At 29.0% G+C, this 12,500-nt stretch overlaps 2 protein-coding genes across 2 annotated transcripts in view; both read left to right on the top strand.

The window, feature by feature from the left end:
• Window positions 1-5,040: 5,040 nt before the first annotated feature.
• Window positions 5,041-6,398, top strand: HELRODRAFT_172676 (hypothetical protein; the record flags this gene model as incomplete). Its single annotated transcript, XM_009019337.1, has 5 exons — window positions 5,041-5,119; window positions 5,239-5,396; window positions 5,508-5,594; window positions 5,876-6,029; window positions 6,235-6,398. 5 exons carry the CDS (start codon window positions 5,041-5,043, stop codon window positions 6,396-6,398), a joined length of 642 nt encoding a protein of 213 aa, XP_009017585.1.
• A 275-nt stretch (window positions 6,399-6,673) lies between these two features.
• HELRODRAFT_191759 (hypothetical protein) overlaps window positions 6,674-12,500 on the top strand; it is a 7,286-nt gene continuing 1,459 nt past the window's right edge. The window contains exons 1-7 of the mRNA XM_009019336.1: window positions 6,674-6,743; window positions 6,819-6,893; window positions 8,411-8,488; window positions 8,659-8,825; window positions 9,039-9,167; window positions 9,545-9,700; window positions 9,925-10,069. Coding sequence (XP_009017584.1) covers window positions 6,681-6,743; window positions 6,819-6,893; window positions 8,411-8,488; window positions 8,659-8,825; window positions 9,039-9,167; window positions 9,545-9,700; window positions 9,925-10,069 — 813 coding nt within the window. The 5' untranslated portion in view covers window positions 6,674-6,680. The remainder of the gene's footprint in view (window positions 6,744-6,818; window positions 6,894-8,410; window positions 8,489-8,658; window positions 8,826-9,038; window positions 9,168-9,544; window positions 9,701-9,924; window positions 10,070-12,500) is intronic.

Below are 12,500 nucleotides of genomic sequence, written 5' to 3'. Positions count from 1 at the left end.
TAATTGTAAAGAACTAGTTCAAAATATTAGAAAATCAACCATAAAACTTGTTAATGCTGAATCGTCGGTGGATTTTTTGAACAACTGTGTATATATATATATATATATATATATATATATATATATATATATATATATATATATATCTATATATATATATATATATATATATATATGTTGGTAATAGACCATAATTCTTACAATATTCTATAAATTCTACCGAATGTTTGGCGTGAATATGTTTGTAGTTCGTTTTTTAAATTTTTCTCACTAAAGTGTTTTGGTGAATGTTTAGTTTATTAAAATTCAAAATAAACTTATTTTCTGAATTCCTGCTGCAAGCATTGGTCCGAGTCGATGATGGATGAGTAAATTGGTGATGGAAATATGCTTATTACTACAATGTTTTGTAAGATTTCAACATTTTTGTCCAAGATTTGCCTAGTAATTTTAGTTTTGTGCTTCTCTTTTATGTTATCTTTTATAGCGCCAGTTTGTACGTGAGTTTTCTTGATAAGCTTGCTTTTAGTCATACCAACATATTCATAATTATGGTGCCCACTTTCACTAATATTACATTTGAACTACTATATTAAATGGCTATGATTTATTATCGATTCTGGTTTACTAGTGCAATTGTTTTTCTTTAGTTGGAGTAGTATATTCGTAGTTTAATGCTATCGTTTACGTTCGTTGCTTGGATGTCATTTTTTATGACTCTTTTCACAATTTTTTCATGCTGTTAGAAAGCAGTTGACATGTGCTCCTTATAATACATTACTATGTTATTTTTGTTATTATTTTTGGTTGCATTGTTGTTGTTGCTGATTTTTTGTTCTTATTATTCTATTATTTTCTTTATCATGAAATTTTTATATCCATTTATTAGAGATTATTTGACAACGTTCACAATCTCCATTTAGGCATTAACCTTTGTTTATTGCTTTGGTGTAGACTGAGGTTCTAAGGTTTCAAATTCATGACGAGTATTTTGTATTAGTACGTCTAGGAATGGTACTTAAATGTCAGTAGTTTTTTCAATTGTAGACATCAATTTTAATGAATTTAGCCTTTGTAGAAGTTTATCTATTTGATCATCTTCATTGTATGTAACGAATGTATCATCAACATATGGGCTGTAGATATTAGGTTTAAAACTCTGGTTCTTCTTTAAATAATATTTTTTCAATATGTCCAACATAAAAGTTTGCGAAGAGTACTCCCAATGGAGAACCCATTGCTACACCGTCTTTTTGCTGATATAATGTGTTTCTTGGGCCAATGAAGGGCGCTTCGGCTCTGTACGTATTTTTAGCAGCGCCAATAATTCATTTTTTAGAATAGGTTTTGGTGAATAACTAACTATTCTATTTATAAATTATGTTAATTGTGTCCTCTACGGGAATATTTGTGAAAAGCGATTCCACATCCAATGATGCTATTTTGGTGTTACTAGATGGTTTTGCTGTAGATAATAAGTCTAATAGAATTATTAATTTGTGACATTGTTGGTTGCCATCTTGACAACGGCCACGTAGCATGAACAATCGTATAATTTCAAATATTTTGTTTACTAATTTCAATGAACCTTTGCGTTTTTATTTCGTTACTTTTATTTTATTTTAATATATTAAAAAATACAACTAACTAACTATTAATAGAATTTATTTAAAATATATTGCACTGATGATAACTTAAATAGAAATAGATCTATATGCATAATTTTAATAATAATATAAAAAATAAACGATTATAAAAATGGGATCTTGCTTGATTAATTTTAACAATTAAAATCATAAACGATTATAAAATGGATTTCAACATTTTGAATAGACTTAATTGTAAAAAACTAGTTCAAAATATTAGAAAATTAACCATAAAACTTGTTAATGCTGAATCGTCGGTGGATTTTTTGAACAACTGTATAGAACTTGGTCTTCTTCCTAATATATATATATATATATATATATATATATATATATATATATATATATAAATAAATATATATATGTGCATATAAACGCATATTATATTATATATATATATGCATATTATATATATATGCATTTATATGCGTGTTTATGTGTGTGAATTCATTTAATTTAAAATAAATTTCTCTGAAATGTCGATGCATGCTGTTCACCATGGTTGCAAGTCGTCGTTTTAATATTGCTATTAAAATAATTCTATAAAAAACTTGTTTTAATTGATTCACCATTTCATATTCCACTTAATAAGGTTATAGTAATATTCTAAATTTAGGTGCATTTTGTATTGTACCATACAATTTTATTTCTCAATTCAACCGTTTGCTTTTTTTATAAATGAAATTTTTAATTCGAAGAGATAAATGTTTGCAAAATTATTGCTGAGCTATGAGCTAGAGATCATTTCTGGCTTACTCCACATCTTTGTGGGGCAATTTATTTTTTTCCAGGCGAATGTTTCTAACAGGCTAGAATTGAACGACTTGAGGTCAACATTTGTACATGCACATATTGTGAAATGGAACGTTAACATTTCTAACACAAACATCCCCCTCGCCTTGCTTGCTACCATTTTGTTCATAAACAAATTTTGAACAAAATTTTTTATTACTTTCGGATTTATTGAATAAGCTCAAAATTTTCCTTGTCTGAAAAATAACTAATGTTTTAAACATTGAAAGTTTTTTTAATATTTTTATTGCACTTTTATTCATTTAATAAAAATACTCTCTGATAATTTGTAACATAATATCAATCAACCAGTTTTTCAATAGTTTCATCATATGAACATATATTTTTGAGTACATTTCCTGCAAAATGGCATCAAAAAATTTACAAAAGTTCTTGAATGAATAAAAGAAAGCGAACTGAAATAGGCACATCTTACTTAAAAATCGTATAAATGATGCAATTAAGTTAACAAAAAATTTATACTGGGAACATATCTAAAAATAAAACATTCATCATTCTAGATGTTTTTTCAATGCTAAGTGTTTTTCATTTTCTGACTAAAAGCTTTACAATGGTCATCCAGCTAATGCATAATGATTGTTTTTTTTTCATTTAAGTTCAATTTATGTTGAATTCAAAATTATTTCAAGTTCATCAAACATTGATTTAAACTTGCTGGTTTGCATTATTTAAGACAAACATGAAAAATAGTACATGGTCAATAGTACCAGTAGTTCCATCAAATAATATAAACGAAGTATTTTTTACTTTTCATACGTTCTTATGACTTGCAGGTAGTTCAATTTGAAAAACTTCAAGATGGCAACTGTTAAATATTGTAGTTGTTGAGTGAGTTACAACCGTTGATCTAATTACTCTGACCATGATGTCCATTATTTTTAATTTTGAATTTACTTTTATCAAGAAATTTTCAGTTGGCGTGAATGCATTTTTTTTTACCAAATTGTGCCTTTCAACAGAACAGAAGTGCTGCCAAATAGCGAAAAATGGATGCTGCAAGACATAAGAAAGGATTCTGTATAATTGGTATTTAATTCTTGGTTGAAACAAATATTTTGATTGGGTCAATAAAAATTTTCAGAATAAAGCTTTCCACAAAAGAAAATTTTGCTAGGGTTAAGGCAAAATTGAAGAAAATCTTTTTATAAATTTGTAAAAGTTTGCATTGCAAATTGTTTCAGTCCGCAACAAAACAAAAAATTATGTAAATTTTTGTAGAAAACGGCTGGAGTTAATAGCAAATACCACCGAAACATTTGCGATAAGAGAAAAAGTTGACAACTAAACCATCGTAACATTACGTATGTTCTACTCAGTCGACGGTGCTTAGTACATAAAACTTTAGCGGTTTCGTTTAAAACTCATTCAATGTGTTAACAAAAATTTTTTTAATTTGAAACATTTTCAAATTTTTTATGATTATGAATCTTAAAATAGAATTTTTTATTAAAACAATTTCGATAATTTTAACGAAATTAAGAATAAAATAACAATAATATTTCTTTTTTGCACGTCGCCGCACAATTTGATTGATCAGTTAATAATATAATAAAATTTTTGTTGTGAATTTCATGTTTGCCACAAGGTTAATTACGTGTGGGTTGAAAGGGGAGTATGTGTATATAGTCAACCACGCACAATACACACGCACGCACACACATGCACACACACACACCATACATGCACACACACCATACATGCACACACACACACACTCACAATTAGTATGAATTCATATTTTTGTTCTTTTTTTGTTTTTTTTTCTTTATGATGCGACTCTGTCAAACGCTGATCTACTTACATGTTATTCTATACTTGTATTAATAATTAAGCTTTTGTTCCAAAAGGGCTGTACTATCCACACTACTGGACGCAGGCACCGCACCACACGAGTATGATGGTTTTTGAGCTTCGGACAGACAACATTCGAACCAGGCAGCGCGAGACATGGCACTTAAAAATTTATAAAATCAACAAACGTGGAGTGGATAAATGATTGTTTCGAATGAAAAATAAACCAATTAAGTTTCTCAAAGTGTGTACTTTTGTTTTCCAATGCATTTCATTATTTTTTCAAAACATGCTAATGTTATTTAAGTTCTAATATTTTTTCCCTATTAGATTTTATTTATAAATTCTTACTTTTGAAAAATTATTACCTATAAGACCTAACTTAAATGCTTATATATCAGCTACAAAGCTATAATGAAAATCATAATTTAATAATGAAATACGATGAAAAATATAATATTTTTTGCTTTCCCACACAAACTTCTGATACATGAAATTTGTATCTACCACGTTAAGCAAATATGAGCAAAAACCGGAGAGATTTTGAACGTTAAATTTAGAATTAATATAGTTATGTATTACGACTGCAACGTTTGCTGTTGTTATATTTTCTGAACACTACGTTATCTTCTCATAACTTTATTTGCACAAGGTGGGTATGTAGTTAAGCACACAAAACTTTCCCAAAAAATGCTTTACGAATTTGGCAAAATATGGTAACGCTTTTTAACTTTTGTATTTAAGTTGATGAATTTTAAGCAGTACATCAGTGAAACAGAGTTTGGGCAAAATGCATTTGTCCAAGTTTTTAAGCGTTATTTTTATTGCATTGTTGTTTGGAAGTAATGTGGAAAGTGACGACAGTAAAGGTAGGCTGCAACAGTTTTGTATGGCAATTTTGGTAAACATTACCAAATTAAATTTATTTTCTATTCTACGATGCGATAACAAATTAATTATTCGTTGAATAACAATTTTATTATTCAAGTCGTCATCTCATTTCCAACAACCTTGGATCTCAGTCTTCCGGTTAAGAACAATGGGAAGTATACAGTGCACCTAACGAGACAAAAAAGTGATGGCGTTGATGGGGCTGATGTTGTCGAAGATGCCGATGGAACTCAGTGGCATATGAATAAATTAGAGGTTAAATTATAAATTATTCGATGAAATAAATTCGAATATAACATTAATAAAAGCAAAGGTAAATAAAAGTCACATAATCCTGATACAATTTTATATTTTTAAACTTTGTAGCTCGTCAAAATTTATGAGAATACCAAGGAATCGGCTGTTTTCACAGTGGCTAAAATTATTGAAAATGGGATTCTAAAAACCAAATATGTATGTAAGAGCATTTATTTTGATTTTGACTTTTTAAAATTTTCAAATATCGTTTTAATAATTTTTGTTGATATTAGAAAATTATAAGATTAAATTTTTCCAGAAATTTGATATACTGCTCAGCATACAAATCAGTAAATAGTAAAAGTCTTAAAATTATAATTTTAATCGATTCAAATCTAACTTTTAGAAAATCAATTTCAGGAAATCTCAAGTATTCACATTGAGGAATAAATATTTAAACATTTAAATGAACACTTGACACCTGAAATCAAACAAAGGTAGGAGACTTTGTTTACGGCAGAGACAGCTACAGCATGTTCCCAAACACAGCGGGGCACAAAATGAACAAAGAGGAGACATCAGTGCTGCTTGATGGAGTCGAGTACGTGATCGCCATCATGAAATCGATCCCACCAGAATTTAATGGTTCGGGTTTTTATATTAAAATCTTTTCATTATATAACAAAACCACAAAAGAATGTTGTAGCATAACTTTTAAACGCTGTTCATTAGGTTCCCTTTAAAACACGGAACAAGCGTAGATATATTTAAAATCCCATTCACAAAAATATCGTTTCTCATAAAAAAAATTTAACCTCGTCTTTCAAATATTTTAACATATGTAATTTTTCAACAGATAGAGAACTGAAGCCTCCAAAAAATACAGTTTTTTTGAACGGCCACGATTTGTCAAGCGTGCAAACTTCTGGAATTAACCGCGCGAAGAGATACAGCGGAGGCGTAGTTGATCTGGTGGTCGAAGCTCTATTCATACTCGACTATTCTATTTTCAGAGAGTAAACAATTTTATGAAAATTAATAAAATTATATCTAGGGTTTTTATTTAAGATATAAAAACGTGAAGGTGTTGTTAGTTAGTGTCAACAGAAAAAATTTTTGATATGCATTTGATTTAGAGAAAAGTGAAATTTTGAAATTATTTTAAAAATTATTATAAAAATTAATTTGAATCAATTGATTAATACAAAATTTTTAAATCAAATTAAATAGAAAAAATATTTTATTGAATATTTTATCAAATCTAAAATTTTTTCTTCATTCAAAAGTTGGATGGTATACAACATGAACGATAAAGATAAAGCCATTCAAATGCTTCGCTACCATTTTGCTCACATAGCACATGGGGTGAGAGTGTTAAATTCAATTTATTTTTATTTAAAGATATTTTTAATTAATTCGATTTAATTTTTTGAAAATTAGTTGTCTCCTTACGTTCGCAGCTACGAATCTTATCAAAATGAAAGCATATCTGAACGCGCATATTTATTTAGTAGCGTTAGTATGACATATATTCACTCAGCATAACATATATTCACACACAATTGTAAAAACAGATTCAGTAGTTTTCATTGTCGGAGTCGGTCGGTGTTGGAGATATTTTCAGTAGGCGGAATTTTTTGAGAGATACTTTTTATTTTACTACAGAAGATTTTGAGAGTTTGAATTTTTTTTTCGCTATTTTAAAATTAATTTTTTAAGCTTGTGAATTTCAGAACATGTATGTGTGTATAGCGATAAGCAAATATTTCTATTACTTAAGATAGATGCCATCAAAAGCTCGCTGTGCAACAATTTTTAATTTATTTTGCACAATGTAGGCTTAACTCTCTCGTAACTTAAGTGAGTTTATGCATAACATTTTTCTGAATTAGTGCCATAAAGACGATGGAATGATCGTGTTTGATTCAATATTTCAAAAGTGTAATGTTGTGATAATATTTTGTACACGTGATTATGCTGGTTTTGAATTGTTTATTGATGATTCTAATGTCTTTCATTTAAGCTTTAATAATTCAACAACGGTTTGAAATATATTTCCAAGTTTGTCGAACATTTCAATCAATTTTCTTAAATTGTTATAATCTAAAATGTTTTTGAAAAATTTTTTAATTTTAGCATATTTCTCTACAATCCTCGATAGCTTACAATCAAAAAATTACACTTATAGCACAGATAACAATAATTAGGATAACAAATAATATAGCGCAATTCGATCATTCCCGCCGTTATAATAATATATACATATGCTTGTGTTTGTGTGTGTTGGTTTCTCTCTCTTCTCTCTCTCTCTCTCTCTCTCCTCTCTCTCTCTCTATTTTCTCTTTCTCTACATATATGTCCAGTTGCGGATCTAAGGGGACACTGTTGTAAGCGTTATTTGTGTTGAAAGATGGTAAAAGTCGTTGTTTTAACGTGAGAAATAATGTTTTTGAAAAGAAAATTGACATTATAAAACCCATCAGCAATAAAGTTTGCACCCATCCCCAGTAAAATGTTGGTCCCCGTGAGCACAGATTATAATTTTCCAAACAAATTTTCAAAAATTCCCCACACAGTCACCAAGTTTTGTTTGTGTAAATACCTCCCGATGATCGACTTTTTTCAAAAATTCACAAATTTGCCCCCGGTCGTCGGCTTTTTCGGAATATTAACCCCTCCTAGTCAAGTTTTTCTTGTTGAAAAATCTCCCCCGGTCATCAACTTTCTTTTGGAAAATCCCTTCCAGTCGTCAAATATTATTCAAAATATTGCCAAGATCCGCCACTATATATATATATATATATTATCGATAAATAATATATATATATATACATATATATATACATATATATATATATATGTATATATATTTGTGTGTGTAGAGAGAGAGAGAAAGAGAGAGAGAGAGGAAGAGAAAAATTAAAATAGAGAAAGAAAGAGTGTTGAGTGAGAGAGAGAGAGCGAAAGTTGAGGAGAAACCGAATTTTCAGTATTTTCATATCATGATTCATTTTCTAACTTTTTCTGAATAGATTGATCAAAAGTACAAGTCGATTGATAACACAAAGTACAGATTCTCATTTAAACTTGTCAACTATATCATTTGTCAGGTTATTATATAAAAAATGCGTTTTCTAATTGTTTGTCTATGTACAGACACTGTACACCAAACATCACTTTAATCAGTTTACATTGTTTTTTACACAATTAAATGATTTCGGTAATAAATGTATAACAAAACTTTAAATTCAAAACCCGATCTAAAAAATTTTGTTTCCAGAATCCATCTGCTTCAAATTTCATCGAGAAGAGCAAAATCAATGACAACACTTATAACATTTATAGCGCCCTAGACAATTTAACTGAATGGAACTATAATCGAACAATGGACCACAAAAATAATAAAATAAAGCTTCGTAAATATGATGTGGCGGTAGCTTTCACAAAGTGGGTCATTTTTTACAGCAAATTTATTTGAGACAATTTTTGTTTGACATTTGATGAAAATTGGAAAACATTGGAATGAATTTTTTTATTTTTTTTAATAATCCCTATTTCGTTTCTTATAATTTTCAAAACACCGGTTAAAAAAATCAAAACATTATTGATAAAACTTTCAATTGCAAACTTAATAGATACTTTTAATGATATTTGGTGTAGTTATATATCAGGATTAGTGTTAGGCTTAGCGCACGTTGGTTCGGCCTGCAAAACAACCGGGATAACTGTGGTGGGCCACCGAGGACAGCAGAACACCATAGTGACTGCCACCCACGAGATCGGACACATGTACGTGTGGTTTTCATTCAAATTAAAAAAAAACTTTGAGGTAATAAAAAAAGTCACTTTTTTACTGAAACATATTTGATATCAAACATATTAGCGAGAAAGCTGACTCACACTCGCCTAAGTTAATCAAATCATAATCGTAAATCCAATCATAATCGTAAATCCAATCATAATCGTAAATCCAATCACAATCGTAAATCAAATCATAATCGTAAATCAAATCATAATCGTAAATCAAATCATAATCTCTATCAATCATTTTCTACCCAATTTACACTGACATTGTTTTGCTTAAATAATTGAAAATAAAACATTGTATACGTTCCAGTAACATACTATTTTTATTTAAATCATTTAAAAAAAAATCATTGCGACAGATTAGGAGCTTTCCACGACGAGGACAGGAATGACTGTCCCAAAGACGACATCTACATCATGAGTCCCGTTTACCAACCTTACGCGAAAAATCACTACGAAACATTTTCCCCGTGCGCGAGAAATTATTTCGAAGAATATGCCAGTAAACTGGATGAGTTAGTTTTTTAGATTCTTTAAATATTTTCTTATATTCTTGTCAATTGGAAGGATGTTTTGATGAGATAAATATATGAATTAATAATTTTGAATTTTGGTTTATAAAATGTTTTTTATAAAAATTTTAAATAATAACACGTTTATTAATAAATTAATTTAAAAATAAATATCATTAAAATTCTTAAAAAATATCCCAAGATTTATTATTTTTAAAAATTTGTAGCAAAGGCGAGAACTGCATGTTGAAGTCTGACATGAACGACCAACACGAGGACTTGGACCAATATTTGAATGACCTGCCTGGCACTAAATATTCACCCAACGTTCAATGCATGATGCTGTTTGGTGATAACTTCAAATACTGCCCCGTAAGAACGTTTTTACAGATTTTTTTTCATTTTCAATTACTTTTCACGGGCGACATGATGATGTATCCGCCTATCACATTCAACATGTAGGATGCGTTGTTTCACGTGTGTTTACGTACACTGTGGACACGTTGTTGTAGCTCGCCTCTGAGACTGTTCAGATGTTTAAAAATTAAACCACAGCCACTGGATTTGCCTAAAAACGACGATGGTGAGAGTGGTAGATTTTTTAGGGCAGTTGAAAACCCGTTGATGTCGCAAAAGTTTCAGCGTTAACACCAAACGTCGAGCGGGCGAGGCAAATAACCCACCCTCTCACCTCTGCTTGTTGTAGATTTCTCTGAAAAATATTAGATAGTCAATAAATGAATGAATATTGTTATAACAGCCCGGTAGACGACATGTTCGTCTGATCCCAATGGGAAATAGCGACACAAAATAGCTTTAATACTATTTTTTTATTTATTTTCAAATCAATAATCAATGTTAATCATTTTTTCAGATAAAAATTATTGTTCCCAAACTATCAAATTAATATTCGGAAACTATCGCGTTCCGAATCACAATTCACTGACGTATATCGCAAATACAAAAACACTTCAACGCAGAGACAAATTTCATATATCGCTTTCGATATTAATAATCACTATTTGATAACCTACGCGTCTAAATACCCGTCTTATCGACACTTTTCGAACGTACTAGATGTATCGCTGTCAGAAGGTTCCAGTTCATTCTCGAACTCGGCGCTTTCGTAGCGGCACTAGTGCTTTTAGTGACTACTCGTAACGGATAAAACCATCGCCAACCATCGTACCATCTGTCCGTCCGTCATCGTATCAAACTGGCGTCCGGTGCAAGGCTCCCTCCCCCATATAAAAATAATTTTTTTTAGATGAACATGAAAAATTAATAAGAAAAGTGTTAAGTAATAGAAAGAGACATTTTTTTTCTATTTCTATAGGAATACTTATTTGAAATTTATTAAACAAAAATTGTTTTAAATCGTTTTTTAAACGCCAAAAAATCCTTATACATACAGATAAAAAATATATATAAAAATGTATTTCATAATCCTGAATGTAAATTATTTTAATTTATAAAAAAATGCAAGTAAAATAACGCAATTAATGAACGCCATGTATATATTTTTCTTACCCTTGAAAATTTAAACCCATCAGTTATTTCATTAAAATCAATAACTTCAAGTATTTCTCTTTCTTCTTAAGAATGAAGAAAATAAGATGAAATACAGAAAAAGAGTGCTAGGGCAGATAAAAGGAGATGGATTAATGGTAAATGTGAAAAGGTAGAGACGATGAGAAGATAAGAGAAGCGTACCAGCTGGTTAAACAGTTAAAAGGAAAACAGAAAAATATGTCAAGGATTTTTAAAGATAAAAACGGAAACATCCTAGCAAAAAAGTAAAAAGATTAGGGAAAGATGGGCTGAATATATTAAAGATTTGTTCAGAGACAAGAACACATACAAAAATACGCTTGAAATTTTGAAAAGCAGAAAAATAACCAATAAAGATGAAAATGAAATAACGAGGAAAGAAATTATAAGAGCGATGAGTAAAAGGAAAAACAACAAAAGTGCAGGGAAGGATGGTATTCCGATAGAACTGAAAAGAGCAGGAGGACAAGTCGTGTATAAAGAAATTTACACAATCTGTCAAGAAATTTGGGAAAGTGGAAAGTGGACAGAAGAATGGTGCAAGTCAGTTCTGGTTATGCTGCCAAAAAAGAGAGACTAAAAAGACTGTAATAATTACAGTCAGTTTAAAAAGAGTATAAAGATATTTTGACATTTAGTTAGTTAAGAAATAGGGGACTTTATGCTCTTACACCATATAATATCACAATATGTAACATAGGGATAGACCAAAGTATAATATAGGTTAAGAATTATTTTATATGGTAATAAAAACTTTAATTTATTGATAACACCAAGACTCTTAAAAATTTACAGTATATTATATATAAGGTTTCCTTCCAACCAATATATATATTTATATATATATAATACCAATAATATATATATATTATTGATGAAAATCACAGCATTTTTAGCGTTAGTTAACATGCAATGATTTTCATCAATAATGGCATTTCTGAAAAACTTAATCTAATATATATATTATATGTTTATATATATATTATATGTTTATATATATATTATATGTTTATATATATATTATATGTTTATATATATATTATATGTTTATATATATATTATATGTTTATATATATATTATATGTTTATATATATATTATATGTTTATATATATATTATATGTTTATATATATATTATATGTTTATATATATATTATATGTTTATATATATATTATATGTTTATATATATATTATATGTTTATATATATATTATATGTTTATATATATATTATATGTTTATATATATATTAT

Source organism: Helobdella robusta (genome assembly GCF_000326865.2).
Source record: "Helobdella robusta unplaced genomic scaffold HELROscaffold_24, whole genome shotgun sequence".
NCBI lineage: Eukaryota > Metazoa > Annelida > Clitellata > Rhynchobdellida > Glossiphoniidae > Helobdella > Helobdella robusta.
This window is presented reverse-complemented; position numbering and strand designations above follow the sequence as displayed.